Source organism: Geospiza fortis, unplaced genomic scaffold, assembly GCF_000277835.1.
Source record: "Geospiza fortis unplaced genomic scaffold, GeoFor_1.0 scaffold11, whole genome shotgun sequence".
NCBI lineage: Eukaryota > Metazoa > Chordata > Aves > Passeriformes > Thraupidae > Geospiza > Geospiza fortis.
This window is the reverse complement of record NW_005054304.1, coordinates 7,095,207-7,112,568: the sequence shown is the minus strand read 5'-3', so window position 1 is coordinate 7,112,568 and position 17,362 is coordinate 7,095,207. Positions and strand designations below refer to the sequence as shown.

The window sequence follows — 17,362 nt, the reverse complement described above, 5'->3', positions numbered from 1 at the left end:
TGGGCAGCAAAAATGTATTTGTTGTTGGTCACTGCTAAATTGCTCTCACAAAAAGCTCACGAAGGGCTTTTGGGTGTCAGCTGTTAGCATACAAAAAAGCTCACGAAGGGCTTTTGGGTGTCTGCTGTTAGCATGATGCAGTCGGCTGCATAATATGCATTAATGAGGGGTTAGATTACACCATGCTTTTATCAGAAAGATAGCAGGATAGGTAAGGAGTGAAATTCCCATTGGTTGTTAGAAATTCTATTGCTTTCAACACCAAATACAAAAGTGGTGTTTGAGAGGTCCCTATGACCCTCCTGTTCACATTCCTCAAAAAACACACCTTGTTTTTGTGCAATAATAAGCTGAAGAGAAACAAGCAGTGGCAGTGAGCTATGTGAAGTGGAGTCACCTGCCTGATGTGGACAGCAGGTTGCTGGTTTCCTCTCATGTGCATGTGTCAGGAGTGTGTATGCAGACTTCCTCCTGAAACACGGCTTACCCTTCAAGTCAGGCTGCATTTCCTTAAAAATTACTTCAAGGGTCAGCCACTGGAATAAGAAAACACTTCTGATAAATAATGAGGCTAAACATAATAACATGCAATTAAACAAAAAAAAAGGTATATCCTTGTGGGTTTTACCCTGATGTTGTCTCCCCTCCAGGGTGGCCCAGGATAGGAGGAATATAGCTGTAGCTTATGCAACTGTTGCAGCTGGCTGCCAGTCGGTGTAGTTGTTGTTTGACTGAGCTGTTTTCATAAAGCCATTTATCCTTCCCTTTCACCTTGGAGGAGAAAGACTGATGGGCTCTTTGCGCAGCTCTGCAGCAAGCCCAGGGGCTTTTGCGTGCTTACATGGCTCACTGAAGAAAGCCTTTTTATTGTGTGCTGTAGCCCTGGGAGGAGGTGAGCAGGGAGAGAGCCTCTCTTTGCAGCCCCTGCTGCTGCCCAAGGGCCCTGTCTGCAGCAGGGAGCATGCTTGGGAGGGTGAGCTGAGTGGGAAGCAGAGGGCAGGATGATATGGGAGAAGAGTGTGGAGGGGATGGACATTCAGTCTCTCATCCAGCCCTCCTGTGGTTCCTTGCCATGCCGCCCTCCTCTGATGATGTGTGACGCTCTCTGGAGAGATTCTAGAGGCTGCAGGTACATGAAGATCTGAGCTTCTCTTGGAAAAGGCTTTTAATCTGTGCGAAAGGAGTGATCTTTGAAGGCTCAAAACTTCGATGGCAGCAGATGATACCACAATTATTAATTTAAACTAGGATTTTCAATCTCCTTGCCAAATGTTGTCTTCTAGCCATCTTCTCGATACTGTATTTCCTATCACTTCTAAATACTGGTTTTTCTTGCTTTAAAGGGTTGGAGTGCAAGGCAAACGCATTTTCTCTCTGTAAATGTGGAAGAATTTTGCTAAACCATGTTCCACCTGTAAATCCATAAACACTTGATTCTTACTCCCATACAAGCAAGGTGCTCTCACAGCACACCCACAGCACATAGCAGCCTGTGGCCATGGCCAGAGGACAATGACATTTTCAGCAGGGGCAGCCCAGTTTTGGGGCTGAGTTGCATTGTAGCACTGCTAACAGTGCAGGGGCTCCTGCCAGGGCCCCTTCAGCAGGTGCCAGAGCTGGATGTGGGGGTTACTGCTTGTCTCCTGGCCAGGCCGAGATGGGTGCTGCCCACAGGGAACAGATGGGACACAGGCTGGAACATCCTGTCTCGTAGCAGAGCTGTATTTCCTTTTAGATGGACATCTTCCTAATTGTAGGGTAACTGCCAGCAGGACGGTTAGAGCTGAATCATGGCTGGTCACCACACAGTTTTTATTCTCTGTGCTTGCCTATTAAAAGCTGATTGCAGATATCCTCACACATCTGTCCCTGAGTGGCTACTGAGGTACCCATGTGTCCCTGGACTATTTTAAAATGTTGGGGCAAGGTCCTGCTTAGGGCTCTTTGCAGGATGTACTTAAGGTTTGCCAGAAGCTGGGAGAAATGAAGGAAGGTACAAAGCAGTTTGCTTTGCTTTGTTTTAGTTCCAGAGGCCATTGTACCATATGTAGGACTGGCTTTACAAATTTTCTCATCTGTAGGTTGTGGGCAGCAGGTTTTAGCTGAGCTTTGTCCCTCCAAAGTGGAGTTCCCATGCTCTGCACTCTGCAGAGTTAACCTCTATACCTGGCAGAGAGATGCAAGATGGGAGGAGTCAACAACCAGAAAAATGCATTTCTTCGGTGTGTACAAATATGCTAGATAAATCTTCAGTAGATGTCCGGTTGGTTGGCAGCCATCTCTTTTTGGCTGAAAATGTTAGTGCATCATGCCCTTGATTTTCACATGATTTTCCTCAGCTAACTACCATTACAAAGCAAGGACAAGCACTGAGCCTCTGTTTTTGTGTTTGGACTTACTTCCCATTTGTGCCTCTGCCATTTCCATTTTTCATTGTGTCATGACACCTTTCTAAGCAAACCTGATAGACGTTGCTGGTTATGTCAGCATCCAGGAGGAAGAGCTCTGAGATCTGGAGAGGAGTCCTGGCTGGATCTGGTTTCTCCTCAGGACTGTCCACGTGGCTCAGTTGGTAGTTCCAGCTGATTTGGTGTTGTGGTGTACATGCAATCACCTACTTTGTGTGGCGGTACCAGCTGAGGGTTTCTCTGGGTCTGGACTGAAAGCACTTGAGGCAGTAATTCTGTTTGGACTCAAGTGTTTATTATTTCTTATCAGTAAAAGTCTCACTACTGTGAGTTGCAGCTTTTCATTAGAAGGCACAAAATGGCCAACAATCTCTTGTTACAAGGTCTTTTAAGACTAAACTATCCAATTAAGAACTGACACCTAGATTATTTCCCTTTTAACCCAATAACTGATCCCAAAGAGCTGCAATGCGGACTTTGCCAGCCAATTACAAAATGCCACCCAAACCCATGAAGAAGGAGGAAGAAGAAGTGTGAAGAAGAAACCCAGGACAATACCCTGTGCCCTCCATCTTGCTTCCATCCACAACATACTAAAAATCCCAAAACCTAAATTTCTCACCAAGTGATACACCTACACTACTCTCTTTAATCTATTCACACTTTGTGGATTCTAGTCTATCTTGAAGTCTAGGAAACTTTCTCCATGGATGAGGGTCAAAGTCAGGGCTCCCCTAGGGGTCAGGACGCCCCAGAGCAGACAGAGAAATATTCCCAGTGCCCTGGGTTTCCACAACTTTGCTTAATGTCTGCACAGAGGGTGCTGCAGCCCTGTGTGCTGAACATGTTGCTTCTGCTGTCCTGCTCTCTGCCTGCCTCTGGCACAGGTTTCTGCTTTGTCTGCAGGTCTGACCTGCAATAACATCTGCATTCCTGAGGTGTAGAAGGGGAACTGGGACTTGGAGCACCCTCTGCTTGAAATACCAGCCCTGTCTCTGGTAGGAATCACAGGTGTGTGGGGTGTCTGTGGGCATCCCCCACCACCTCTTCCCTCCCTGTCATCACAGGGAATAATTTGTCTCCTGTCAGCATCCCAAAACACACTGAAAGATGGAAGCTCTGCATCTTGCATCTTACCTCTTCAGGCAACCTCTTAGGTATTTTAATGAATGTGTCCTTGTTTTGTGCTGTCTTTCATTTGTAGTGCCAGTCTTTTTGATCCCACAGATAATTAGGAGAAAATGGCCCATAAAGCAAATTTTTCAGAAACCCAGGATGACAAACACCCTTTGACATTGAAAAGAGGGTAAAAAACCCACGGGCTGCAGAATTAGAAGAATGTTTGTATATTTAAAATTTAAAGAAATGTGTTTTATTTTCTTTGTATTTAGTGGTCTGAGTTCAAGTGAGCCATTGTCTTTTTCCTCAGATCAGAAAATGAGAACAGAGACTGAATTCCCACTTCAGCAGATGTTTATCTCTGTTCTTAACTGATGTGGCTATATAATGATTTTTTTGGGATGATCTGAGAGATCTTGTAAGATTAGAGCTATTAAGAACAAGTGTTCAGCTCTTCCATTTGCAGAGACAAGGTTGAAGAGAGGGCTCAAAGAGTACGGGACTCAAGGAATGGAAAGGTGATGAGAATCCAGAATTGGGGATGAGGTGCTTGATTCATTTGGGAGCTGCTTTTTAGTTGGTTTTGTGGTTGAGGGTAGGTGGAGATGCTGGAAGTCTTATTTGTGCTTTTGCAGATTTTCAGATTTCTTCCAGAGAGAATGAAAGGCAGAATCTTATGTAGGAATTTCCTGAAAATTTATTGGTTTGTATTATGAAACATGCAGACTTTCTGGTTTTGTTGAGTTTCTCATAAGAAGCAAGACTTTAAAACAAACAAACAAAAAAAAACCTCTACTGTTTTTTTCAGTATTGTGGTACTTTTCTTGCTGCCTTTCATAACCCAAATACCATTTATTTAGCCTGTGTGTTATTTTGTTTTACCTAACACTCCATATTATGAAGCATTATACTGTTAACACTTGCAGTGTTGTTTTATATAATGGGGGTTGGTTATTACTGAAATAGATTGGAGTTTCTTTACATGGTCAGCATTGAGTTGCCTGGAAACTTCTTGGGATTTGAGGGGTTTTGGACTTTTTAACAGCACATGAAAAAGACCTACTCAGTTACAAGAATCTGTGAAGGTCTGCTGGCCACACAGGGACCCTCCCAGACCATTTAAGCCAAACACAGACTTTGCCAAAGTTAGAAACCTCTTGCTGCTAAAGGTCCAGAACAATTCTTTGTTGAGATGAGAATGACACAGTCAGGCAGGCTAATTTGATCTGCAAGAATAAGGATGAGAATTCTGTTGGTGTAGCAAATCTGTTCTTATTACTAAAAATTGATTTTGACCTTTGTAGAGATACTGATTTCACCTCCTGTTAAAAGAAAATTTTGGATGATTGCTCCACGTCTGGCACACAAGACTTGAAAAATTCATCAGCGATCTTAATTTGTTTTGACGTGTTTTTTGGCCTTCTACTGAGTTTTGTATTTCTGTTTTTCCTAAGTATTTGCTTGCAGGCAATGTTGTTTGTTTGTTTGAATCCTCAGTGTCTTGGCAGTTGAGTAGCGTTGCCCACAGGTCCCAACATTGTCCTTCATTCCTGTATAACAGGACTCAAATAATAAAAATGAGACAATAATCATAAATTAGATTCCAATAATACAAATGCCTTTCCAATTCTGTAATCTCTAGGACTTCTTTGCTGCTCTCTTTCATAAGACTTTGCTTTTTTTCTGATTTTTATTAATTCTTAAGTTAGAATATTTTCTTAAGTTACCATGCTTTTTTAGGCTACTTCAGTGCCTTTGGCTCCTGTCATTAGGATGTTTTAGTGACAGTCTAGAAAATAATTCCTATGACTTTGACAAAAAAGTCTTTATAGAAACTTTATGCTCATTAACTAACTCATATGCAGAGTCATTCCAGGCAGAAGAATGACCCACCCTCCAACCCATATGCAAGGGTCAGGCAAAATGTCTGTACTGTGCTCAGTTGTCCCACATCAGAGAAGAGGTTCAGGTGGGTTTTCTGGCGGAAATTTCTTCTGTTGATGTTGTATATCAAGGACTGGTAGCAAAATCTCTTTTAATTACCATATGAGGCAGACATTCAACTCTGTGTTTCAGGTGATTGTAGGAAAGAGCCACTAAACAGATATGGAGAATTCATGCAGAATTCAGGCCAGAATTAATTCATTTAATTGAAAATTTAGGAATGACTGCCCTATTGAGTGGGTATGAGTTAAAAGATAATGCTCCTGTATGCAGATTGCCATGCCCAGGTTTTGTATAGTGAAGAACCAAACAGATTTTCTTTGAAACCTTTATTTCTTCTGACTGTGTTTGCTGAGTAGTACATGTCATCCTAAAAATAGGGATTGATTTTGTCCCATTATTTGCTTAATTTTTCTTAAATAAAGTCTGTGTCTAAAAAATAAGGGAAAAAGATATCTGACCTGCCCAGTTGTATGAACTGGTTTGGTTTGCAGAGATATTTGGAAAAGGAAAGAAGAGAGTAACAAAATTTAGTCCAGTGGATACCCAAAGCCATCTGTTCCTCTCCTCGCAGCCCTTAGATGTTTATAGCACCACAGGGTGAACATGGAATGTGTGTCCTTCCTTCAGGAGTACATTGGCTGTCCTTAAAGTGAGAACAAAATGAAGGCAAGACAAGTGGGCAGCCATAGCCTTCCATTGGTTTGCAGCCTGGTGTACATACTCAGTACTTCCCAAAAAGCTTGGTGATCCTTAGCCCTCCTGGAAAGACATCGTGGGGTGATGCTGGGCTGCTGTCACAGAGTGCACCTGAGGAACTTGGGATCCTTCAGGGGCAGGATTACAGTTTCTCAGGGCTGGCTTAACCCAGGACCTTGTATCTCTGTGGTTGGACAGAGCCCAAAGAGGCAGTATAAAAGTAATAAATTTTTAATACCTGGAAGACAGAAAGCTTAATGAATAAGTAATAAGTTGCAGCACTTTCCTTTTCTTAGAAAAAAATAGACTGGCTGTATTTTTAAAAATTTTCCTTCATTGAGCATTTTTCTCCTGTTGCTCTTTTAAAGTATCCTAAGCTGATGAAATTTGGGATTGATTTTACACAAACTAAGGAAGTCATACCACTTCCATCCAGGCTGAGAAAAGGAGAGTAGAGATTTTTCTGGAGAGAAATTTTGTTGATTTTGCTAGTGGGTAGGGAGGGTCTGGAACAGCTGAGTGACAGCTCCACTGCTTCCAGCATCATCTCCCTAGTAATGTATCAAGGGAGATCCTGGGGCACACAAACAGGTACAGCAATGTTCTTGTCATCAGGTTAACACAACTTGAGTGTCTCCCAGGTCTCATACCTGTTTTGCTGGCAGCATAAGCTAGTGAAAGCTTTTTAAACAAGCACAGATGGCCTGAAGCTTAAAAGAGTGGAGTGGGATTTTATCCCTGGCCACCACCACTCTGCTGGGACATGGATCCCATCCTTGATCTCTAGCAGTGTCCAGGCTAAGCCCTTTGGAAAGCCAGCAAACACATTTGGACATCACCTCCAGTTTGAAGGGATGATTTCTCTGCAGTCCTGGCATGATTCCAACCTGGATTACTCTGTTCTACCTGCTTAAAATCCCTCCCCCACATTTCCCTGGGTATGGCATGAACCCCTCCTGTTCTGCAGTGCTGCAATGTTCCCCTTTCAATTTCATACCACTTACCTGTAAGTTGATTTCTAGGTCATCTGTACCCCTATTTGTTAATCAAGCTGGCTTCCTTGTAATTATTTCAAAGGCTCTCAATGTGACAGCAGTGAGTATGTGCACAGCCCTGGTGTGCAGTGTCACCATGATATTTTCTGAAAAATCCCTTCACCAGGATTTCTTCTCCTGGGAAGCTGGGAAGCTTCAGCTTCTCCCTGCTTTGCTGCTTTGGAATGTGATATGGAGAATTGTTTACCCAGCATGTGAATTGTCTTTAATTAATGACCAATCCCAGTCCAGCTGTGTTGGGACTCTGGTCAGTCACGGGTTTTTATTATTCGTTCCTTTCTAGCCTTCTGATGTATCCATTCTCTTTCTTTAGTATAGTTCTACTATATAATTTATTTTAATATAATATAATACCATAAAATAATAAATCAGCCTTCTGAGAACATGGAGTCAAATTCTCATCTCTTACCTCTTCCTGGGGCCCTCACAACACCACAACAGTGCGCAGCACCTCCTCTTGGTTTCTATCTGCATCACCCAGCAGGTTGTGATCCCTCTGTATTCCTTTTACCAGTGAGGTTTTGGTTCATCCACATTAGTCTGAATTGATCTCTGCCCCCTGTGACCCTGTCCTTGTTGGTAGTGGAGCTAGAAAGGATATCCTTAAGAAGAAGGGGGAACTGGTGCTCACTGGAGATGTGGAATCCACTCAAACCTAGGGATCTGTTCTTCACGTAGGCATTTCCTTCCATGGGTGGCTTGCTAGAGAATGTTATCACAGGGATTTTATTTTGTGGCTCAAACTTCCATGCAAAGTCTGTACCTCTTCTTACATTTCATATTTCTTTTTTTTTCCTTCCTCTTGGCATGTCAGTGTTTTCATTAATGTATCAACAGCACAGAAGCTCATGTTGCTTTATCCCTAGTATTGTTTTCTCCATCCTGACCTGAGAATTGGGAGGGCCTTGAAATCTGTGTCTTTTTTGACTTTCAGACAGAATTGGATGCTTCACTTCCCCCGCTGCCTGCAAGTATTTCTCCTCACACTGTAAAATCAATTAGTTATGGGTACTCTTTCTTGAATCTGACTGCTGCTAACACTGTGTTTGTTTCATTAACAGATTAGCTTCACAGGAAACCTGTTGTCAACAGCCTGCCCAGCGAGAAAACTCCAAGGAGAAGCTGAGGACAAACATCTTGAAGACAGTCCATGGGGACTGTACCAGACCCTCTGAGATCTGCCAAGCTTTCCCTGGTCTCAGCTTCTGCAGAGGAGGAGCACCTGGGAGACCTGCAGCCTGCCAAGCACCAGCCCCAAGCCCCCAGTGGCGAGAGGGCCAGCAATGGTTTCCCTTGCGCGCCGTCCGGCTCAGCTGGGGTTTGCTTCTTCGACCTGACCTGCGCAGGTGCTGCCAGCACGCAGAGGTGTGAGCAGTGCCACACAGATGATGGCAGCCAGCAGGAAGCCTTTTCTCCCAGGCTGGCCAGCACAACTGCAGAGGGGCATCCTGCAGATGTAAAGCCTGCTGGTTGTTCCCAGCCAGCGGGCATCCCGGTAGTGCCAGCCCTTGCTGCTGCAGGAGCCCTCTCGGCGGGGCAAGGGCCAGAGATGATGCCAGCCCCCCAGAGCTCCCGGCAGTTTGTGCAAGGCAGCCAGGCCAAAACGAGCTCCCTGACACAAATAGACGACTCTGCCTTGAAACCTCAAGGAACTGATGATCAGCCAGCACTTGAAGTGTTAAATTATTCTTCCCCGGGTGATCCTGTCGGGGTTAATCAATTCTGTCATACTTCTCAGGCCAACCTTCTGCAAAGAGGGGAAGAAGACAGGGAGGCAGAGAAAAATGCTTCTGCTGAGTGTCAGTCAGCCTTGGCAGCAGGACAAACCGAAGCTGACCTGGGAAGAGACTCTCAGACCAGTCTGGAGGCAAAAGGTGGGACTGCAGCCACGCCACAGTCGCATCCCCCAGATAAAACTGAAGCGGTGCAGAGCAGCGAGGCACCAGCCCAGTCTGGCCACGGGAGTCCCCATCCTGTACATAACCTGGGCCCCATGCCTGGGAGTCCAAGCCCCACCCAGCTCTCCAAATTCAGAGAAACAGGTACAATGACAGCTCAGCCAGAGAGCAGCCCTTGTACTCAGGAAGCTGTGAGCAGGACGTGGCGGGATGCTGAGGTTCAGGCCGTGGCTACTGTGGAGAGCAAATCAGCTTCCACCAGTCCCAGCATCTTTGCTGCCTTCTTAAAAGGGAATCCTCCTCCAGAGGAGAAGGAAGAACTGCACATAATTTACCAAGGAGGTATGGGGCTGAGCCAGGCTGCACTTACTGACAGTTTATCCTCACAACAAAAGTCTCCATGTTCTCCTGGTATCACATCAAAATCGACTGTTGTGGCTGTGACTGCTTCAGCCCAAACCCAGCCTGGGGTCCCATCTGATGTGGCATCTCCAGTATCAGCAGATAACACGAAACCTGTTCTCCCCTGCTCCCCTGCAGCTGGTACCTCTCAAGGAACATCTGTGGGTAATGCTGAAATGAGCAGTGCAGCCTGTGATGTCAAGGATGATGCTCAGTTGCCAAAGGATGCTCCAGTCCCACCAAAGCCCATCCCAGCTGAGCAGCTTGGAGTTGACTCCAGTAATCAAACTCCATCACAGTCTGGGAGTGGTGTTGGTGAGCCAAGCACCACTTGCACTGATGCTGTCCCAGGAACCCAGAACAACGTGCAAGATCTCATCCCTCATGCAGGAAGCAGCCGGTCACCTTTACTCTCTGGCAAGGACAGTGAAGCCAAGCAGAAGGAGGTCCTGGGCAGCTCTGAGCAAAAGCCTGTGCAAAGCAAGGGTGGGAGTCAAGGGCAGGCCAGTCCTAATCAATCTGTGGTAAAACCAAAGGAAAAAAACTTGGTGGTGCTTGATCCTAAAGGAGGGCTGAGTGTTGGCAGCCAGCCTGCTGCTGTCCGTGCCAAGGTGTGCCCACAGGATGAGAGGGAGAGCAGAGGCCATGGAGACAGCGGCCAGTCTCAGGTGGCTGTTGGCCAGAACCTGCAGGCAGGACTGACACCCGAGCTGAGTGTGAGTCCTGCAAGTCTTGCCCCTCCCGTGGCAGCATCAGCAGCTCCCCAGCAGCAGGGCCTCCAGGCCAGGCAGTCCGGACACGATCTCCACACTGCAGTGATTCCTGCTTCCTCTCAGGCTGTGCCAAACCTGGGGGAAAACAAAAAGCATTCCACCCCAGCCATGGAGGCCAAAGTACACGTGAAGCAGTCCAAACACGTCAGGGATGTTGTTTGGGATGAGCAAGGAATGACGTGGGAGGTTTATGGTGCTTCCCTCGATCCAGAATCCCTGGGAATTGCCATCCAGAACCACTTACAGAGACAAATACGGGAACACGAGAAACTGATCCGGGCCCAGAACAGTCAGACCCGGAAATCCATTTCCTCAGATACATCCTCAAATAAAAAACTAAAAGGGAGGCAGCACAACGTGTTCCAGTCCATGCTGCAGAATTTTAGGCGTCCTAATTGCTGCGTCCGACCTGCTCCTTCCTCTGTGTTAGACTGACATGGTTTGCAGGGGTGCCTAAATACCTGTGGTGGTGGAGAGAATCCCTTCCCTCAAGTCCTGCTGTTTGGTTGTGTAATTGGGGTTGTGATGCAACAGTGGAAAATTATTTCCCTTTGTTTTCTGACTAGCCACATGCTCCATCCTGCCATTATTATTGTCACAGCTGGTGTATTTCCACATTATGCCCCAACCTTGACTGCTGTCAGATGAAAAGTTAGGCACTTAGCAAAAGCACAAATTTCAATTGCCACCTTGCTGCAGGGAGAGCAGCACCTTCTGATAAAGCAGGAAGCGGAGGGATTGTCAGAATTATGGGAATTTATTTATGTGCATTATGAGGTCTTACCTAAAGGGGTGGACTGAAGGAAGCTGAGGGAGGTGGAATTAAGGTTCAACAGCTGTAAAGACCTAATACAAGACAGCTTTCCTGGTTTGTAAGTTATCTGTGCTGAGGCAGTCCATGAACAGGCTATGGACATTGATCACTGAGCAGCCTCACTTTGCTGATACTGTGGGGCGCCGGTCTCAGTGAGCCCCAGAGAGCCCGGTCTTCCCCTCCTGTTGAAATGCAGAACCAGGCAAAGCATGAGGATCAAGACTGAAGGATTCTCTCTTTGGGAGAAGCTAAATCTGTGGGATGTTGATGGCCAGAAGGGGAGGTGTGAGAGAGATGCTGTTTGTCCCCTGCAGTGGCCACTCTTAAGGTGTGAGCCATCGAGAGCGCATCGGTAGATGGACCTGCACCCAGCAGGGCGGTGCCCACCCTTTCTCTGCTATTCCCGCCAAGTCTTTAAAAAGCAGGGAGCTGTTCTGCCTCCTCAGGTGGCATGGGCAGCCCCTGCTCCCAGCCTCCTGTGGCACTGAGCACCTCTGTTCTAAGTCACTCTTTAAAGTGATGTGGATTTTTCTTCTCTCTCCAGAGATGCACAGTAATGTTTTCCCATAGCAGCAGGCTTTCCTGTGCATTGGGGTCCATGAGCCTCTGTGTCCAGTGTGTTACACTGATGATTTTTTTTCCCTTTAAGTCCTTAGCCAACTCTACTGTTTTTTTCAGTATTTTGGTGCTTTTCTCGCTGCCTTTCAAAACCCAAATACCATTTATTTAGCCTATGTGTTATTTTGTTTTACCTAACACTCTATATTATGAACCATTATACTGTTAACTTGAAAAATTTGCAGCAGTACTGAAATCTTGAGACAATCTTTGCTGTATCTCTGAACTTAGTTATAGAAACTGCTAATAAAAGGTAGCTTAGTGACTGTTTCTCCAGAAGTATGATATACAATAATGTCTCAAATATATGTTGGTCTCATTTCTTAATAATATTTTTCCAACTTGGGAAATGTGTTTCCCAGTAGCTTTGTATTTTGTCCACTAGCATTCATTATGGGAGGCTGGGGAACTCCTGCAGTTTGTAGAAAATTTAGTTATCAATCCTGCAAAGCACTGATTATTTGGATATTGTAATCCTGCAGAGTACTAGAGTTAAATAGGAGATACTTTTAGTCCATTAAAGATTTTTCATGAATCATGATGATAATTTATTTCTGCCTCTAGTACCACACACCTGACTTGCTCTGTAGATCTTGCTCTTACAATTTACTGTAAATCTTACAGGTTTACACCGTGTAAATGAGTATTAGTATCTTTTTTCTTTTTTTCTTTTTTTTTTTTTTTTTTTTTGTGAAGTGAACCTGAAGTGGTCCCCAGTTATTTAGGAGGCCAGACTTCTTGAGTATATCAACTGCCAAACCTTCATAGTAGCTGTTTGGGGGCAGTTTTTCCCCAGCAGAAAAGTAAAATACTGTAAGATACAACATTTTAACCCAGTGCAATGAAAAGTGTTGTCCCTAAGCATAGTACTGGATTGACTTCTAGTTTTCCTCAGATATATACCAGGGGGCTTTATGTCACATTCTTGTTCAATTTCTGTATGTTATTTCAAGTCCTCTCCTACTTGTGGTGCTGAGTTTTTAATTCTGAAACACCACATTAGAGAGCATCTTCCCACCTCTACCTACCAGGAGGAAAGTCTCCAACCTTTTTTCTGTTAGTACTGCTGTTTCCACCCTCTTCCTAGCAGTGTCTGAGATGTGAGTTTCATGTGAAGTTCTGTGTGGGATTAATATTGACAGTATCATTAGGTCAGGTTAGTCAACAAGTTCAGTGTCTCTTCCCGCATTGTGTCTGTGTCAGCCCTGACAAGGTTCCCTGAGTTGCCTGCATTCTTGCTGTGTCCTGTCCAGGTCCAAGGCTCTGTGCTGCTCCTTTTTCCTCCCTTCTGCCCCTTCCCTTGCTAGCTGCTGCCCAGCCTGTCTTCCTGTGAAGCCGTGTCCCTTGGCTCAGCTCGTCCCCCTCTGCATTCCCCTTGCTGTAGCTGTGAGCCAGCTTATTCTGAACTGTCCCTTTACAAATATGCTCAGTCTGAATATGCAAATGGATTGTCCTATTTTTTTTTCTTCCAGAGGAGAATAAACAGCTATCACTCATTCACTGATTTCCATGAATTTTATCCTTTAGCGCCAGCTCTGCAAAATATTTCTAGGATATGGGTATGAGTTGCTTTATTGAGAGCAAACTAGGCTTGGCAATGAATGAGCAGGATGCTGGGGCAGCACTGGACTTACTGCTTCTTTGCAAGGAATGAGAGATCTCCCCTGGTTCCTTGCAGCTTCTTTCAGCTGTGAGTCTCCAGTAGCTGGTCCACCTCCCTTCCCCACCCCAAATGACCTTTCTTCTAGGAAAATTTCACCAGTGCATTTGTACTGCAAAGCGCCGAAGTTCCTGAGTGGCTGCACCTAAACAACTTCATGGGCATAACTGAAACAAAATGTAGTGCTCAGCCTGTCTTCTGGGCAAATATGAGTGCAAAGATGCAAATTGTCCATGTCACTGTCTGGTGGCTGCAGAAGTCCTGCAGACGTGTGTTGGAAGCCAAGCAATAAAGTGCCAAAAGCCAACACATAAAAATGAGTCGATAAACACCAGCACATCTCGTGGAAAATATTTTAGGTTTTGACTGTGCCTTGCTAGGGCAGACTGTAGGCAACCTGCTATTTGACACTGGTGATTAGTGCTTCCTCCTGAATACAATGTCCAGGCGACAATGTGAATCCTCACTGTCGATACATCTTTCACCAACAGCAGAACAACCACATTGGGGGTAGCAATTAGCAAATATTATGCATTTGAGAGTGCTTATAGCAGCCAAGAAAGGCTGTTCGTGGTGTCGTGTCAGTCTCAAAAATGAAAATGCACTTGGAGTAGTGATATGGCTGAGAGTGGGCGGAGATGATCCGTGTGCCATCCCCCCCATTCTTTTTCTCTGCCCAGTGACTCAGAATCATGTTGCATTAGTTGCATAGGCAGCAACCAAGGAAATCCACTTGGCCTAATAAAGGGAGGATTCAGAACAGAAAATCCTTTGTCATTCCCAAGAGCAAATATATATTTTAAAAAAACCCCAAACCTGTGTTGCAACCTAGCCAGTTGAAATAACTCTTAAATTTTTAATTTTTTTTTGTTCCAAGTTGTTTTTGAACCATATTAATCAAAGCAGTGAATAAGAATGGAAGATTTACTTCTAGTTTCACTCAGGGGGCTTTCCACCATATGCCCCCTAGATCCAAAGATGAGAATAAGCATGTTTCAGTGTTGCCAATACAATACCTGAGCTGAAGGAATATCTTATTGCAGGCAATTTACAATATAGTCCTGGATTTCACATGAGGCTATGATATCCATCTGTGTGCACTTGGTTTGGATCTACTAGCTTTGTGTTGTTCGGGCATGAGTGCTGAAATTCTGCATCATTTCTGCTGACTTGGTTTGGACAAGAGTGGGGAAAGAGCTGAAGGGACAAGTAGGGCAATATCTGTCTTCTTCATTTCAGGAGAAGAAAACATTCTTTTGAATACAGAAGAAGAAACTGCTGAGAAACATGGGGAGGGAAGGACTAAAACAGAAGTAAAATAAAGTTGGTGTAGGTGCTTCACAATGAATTCCCATTCTTATATCTTTTTTACCCACTTGTTTTCTTACCTCATGTATTTTTCTATTTGTTGGCATCCCATGTCTTTTAGGAAAATGAATATTTCCAAAGGCTGTATATTTTGCTAGTATTTACAGATATACCCAAATAGGATTCAAGAAAACCTCTAAGCAGTCCACCTGTTGTTACTGCCATTAAAACATAAGAGCTTGTAAAATGCACTGTTTGAAGAAGTATATTGAAGAGATTCAACAAGTTGAATATATGCTCTTAAATAGCATTAGCTTTTCTCTTAAGTTTCATTACTGCGTTGAAGTGTTAAAGTTAGAGGTGGAAATCCAAATGACAATCAGTGTTGATGAGGAATTCAAATTGGCTGCTGCTGGTTTTCAGTTTGGAAACTTCATGGAATGTACCATACCAGTGTTTCATTAGTTAGCTCAGTATATGCAAGGTCTGTATGAAAGTACAAATTTTATTAACTTATTAACTCCATTATCTTGTTTTGTGTCTGTCCTTCCACACCTTTTAAAAATTAATGCAAAATGCTGCCACAACAGAGTAACTTTTGCACACAGCTTGTGGGAATGGCTGCTCTGAATGACAGACAACTGATTGTCAGACTCTGTGGGCTTAGAAAATTAAGGGCTGTGGTCGTTTCCCTAACTCCATGTTTCAGTACCCAATCTCTGCTTGTTTATTTTTTGGTGTCTCTGTGATGCCTGTATGAGTGGTCAGTATTTTCAGGTGTCCCAAAGACATGAAGGTAGATCCTCACCCAAATACTGCACACTACAAAATGTCTCTGGTGCCATTAGATGCTGTGGTGTGACCTGAAGGTCAGGTCCTGTAACTTGAACTGGCTTCAATATTCTTTTAGGGGCCTGAATTATCCCCCTTGAGTCACTGTAGGTGTTTAAAAGGAAGACTGAAGTATTACCGCTGAATTGAGCCAAACTGATTTTCTTTTTTTTTTTTTTTTTATGCTGAGATATATTGTTTTTTCTGCTTTGTGTTTTTCTGAGTAGCTCATCCCTCCTAGAGTTTATAGTGTGGATTTTGCATCAAATCCCAGCAAAGAAGATTTTGCAAAGTGAAACCTACTTTTCATCATTCAGGCTTCTTTAAAGAAAAGTGATGTTATTACTGAGCCAAATCACACAGAGAGGAAATATTTTTTCCTCTAGGAAAAATTCTGATGTAGGTAAGCTTATGTGTGTGTCCCTGTTTAAAAGGCAAGTACATGTGTGCAGGTCTCATGCATCACTCATGCTCTAATATGATTTTTTTCCCTTTGCCCTTCTGATTGAATGCTGGAGGCTTAGCATTTTCCACAACCTTGAGGCAAGTTTAAATCCTTCTCTTTCTTAGGTCTCTGAAAAGTAGACTGTGGGTGATAGGAAGCATCTGATCTCCTTGGGAACAGAATCACATCAACTAATCCCCATTTGAATATGAGACCTTAAGTTTTTATTAGCTTTCTGCTAAGACTGACACTCCTTGGAGTAGAAATAAATTACAAATCTGCCTGCAACGTCTCCAGCAGTTATCTGCTGCAGAATATGAGTCGCTCAGATACTTCTCAGCAGCTCTGCTGTAAGAGGTGACCCTTCTGCTGGAGGATCCTCATGACACTTCCCTTAGCTCAGTTCACAGTCGATAGTTTCAAGTCCATCAGAAGCAAGTTTAGACACTGCCCTGAGGAATTTCCATAAAATGGAAGAGAATTGTTTGTGTGTTTGTGGCACATAAAATCACTGAGTCTAAGTTGTGAAGTAAAGGTCTCAGTGACACTGGAGAGTACTGGGCGTTTCTGCCCAGAATTAAAGGTAGGAAGTGTATCTGAATTTTTAATTTCAAAAACTATGGCCATGAGTCAGCCAGCATCAGAAGAAAACCAACTTGGAGGCTTCTAACAACAACTAATATTATTGTGGCTTTATTAATTTTATAGTTACACTGATTGAATGTGATGTACTGTACAAAATAAAACTAGTCTTAGGCTACCAGGTGTACCATGGCATTCATTTGAGACATACCAACAAAAGTTTGCATGTGAAAAGTCTTAAAGTGATACTAAAGCAATGTTACCCACCTGACTGAGTCCCTTAGGAATTTAATGTTTTGCTGTTTCACATCTGGTTTCCATGCTGAGTACAATAAAATGAGCACTGTCTTAATTATTCTGGGTCTCTGTTTGTAGGCTGACATGGGAAAAGAAAGGACTTTTAAGGGTGAACATTCTGCCAGAATTGATGGGTGTGTGTAGGTCAGAGCAGCCACGAAGGGCTTTCTGGATTCAGGCCTGAGATCTGGCACCTGGCAAAGCTCAGCGTGGTGGTGGAAGCTTCCACGTGCTGTCCCTGCCAGAGAAGAGACCTGTCTGCTTCCTTCTGTGTCAGTGCAGTGCCTTTGCGCAGCTGCTCATGAGCACAGGCTCTTCTGCACCAGCTGCTGCTCCCCCTTTGGCACCAATTCACTCAGCCTTTCAGCAGCCCCCTGCCACAGAACTGCACATTACTCACCCAGCACAGCCACCCCTGAGCCCAGGTGGAAAAGGCAGCGTTTTAACCCTGTGGTGTCACTGCTGTGGCAGATGGTCACCACCACCCACCAGCATGCCTGCACACCACA

General features: G+C 44.3%; 1 protein-coding gene across 1 annotated transcript; it reads left to right on the top strand.

Annotated features, from left to right (window-relative positions):
- Positions 1–8,296: 8,296 nt before the first annotated feature.
- Positions 8,297–16,908, top strand: GPRIN3 (GPRIN family member 3). Its single transcript, XM_031066425.1, has one exon. The coding sequence runs from the start codon at positions 8,376–8,378 to the stop codon at positions 10,731–10,733; it is 2,358 nt and encodes a 785-aa protein (XP_030922285.1). The 5' UTR covers positions 8,297–8,375; the 3' UTR covers positions 10,734–16,908.
- The last annotated feature ends 454 nt before the right edge of the window (positions 16,909–17,362 follow it).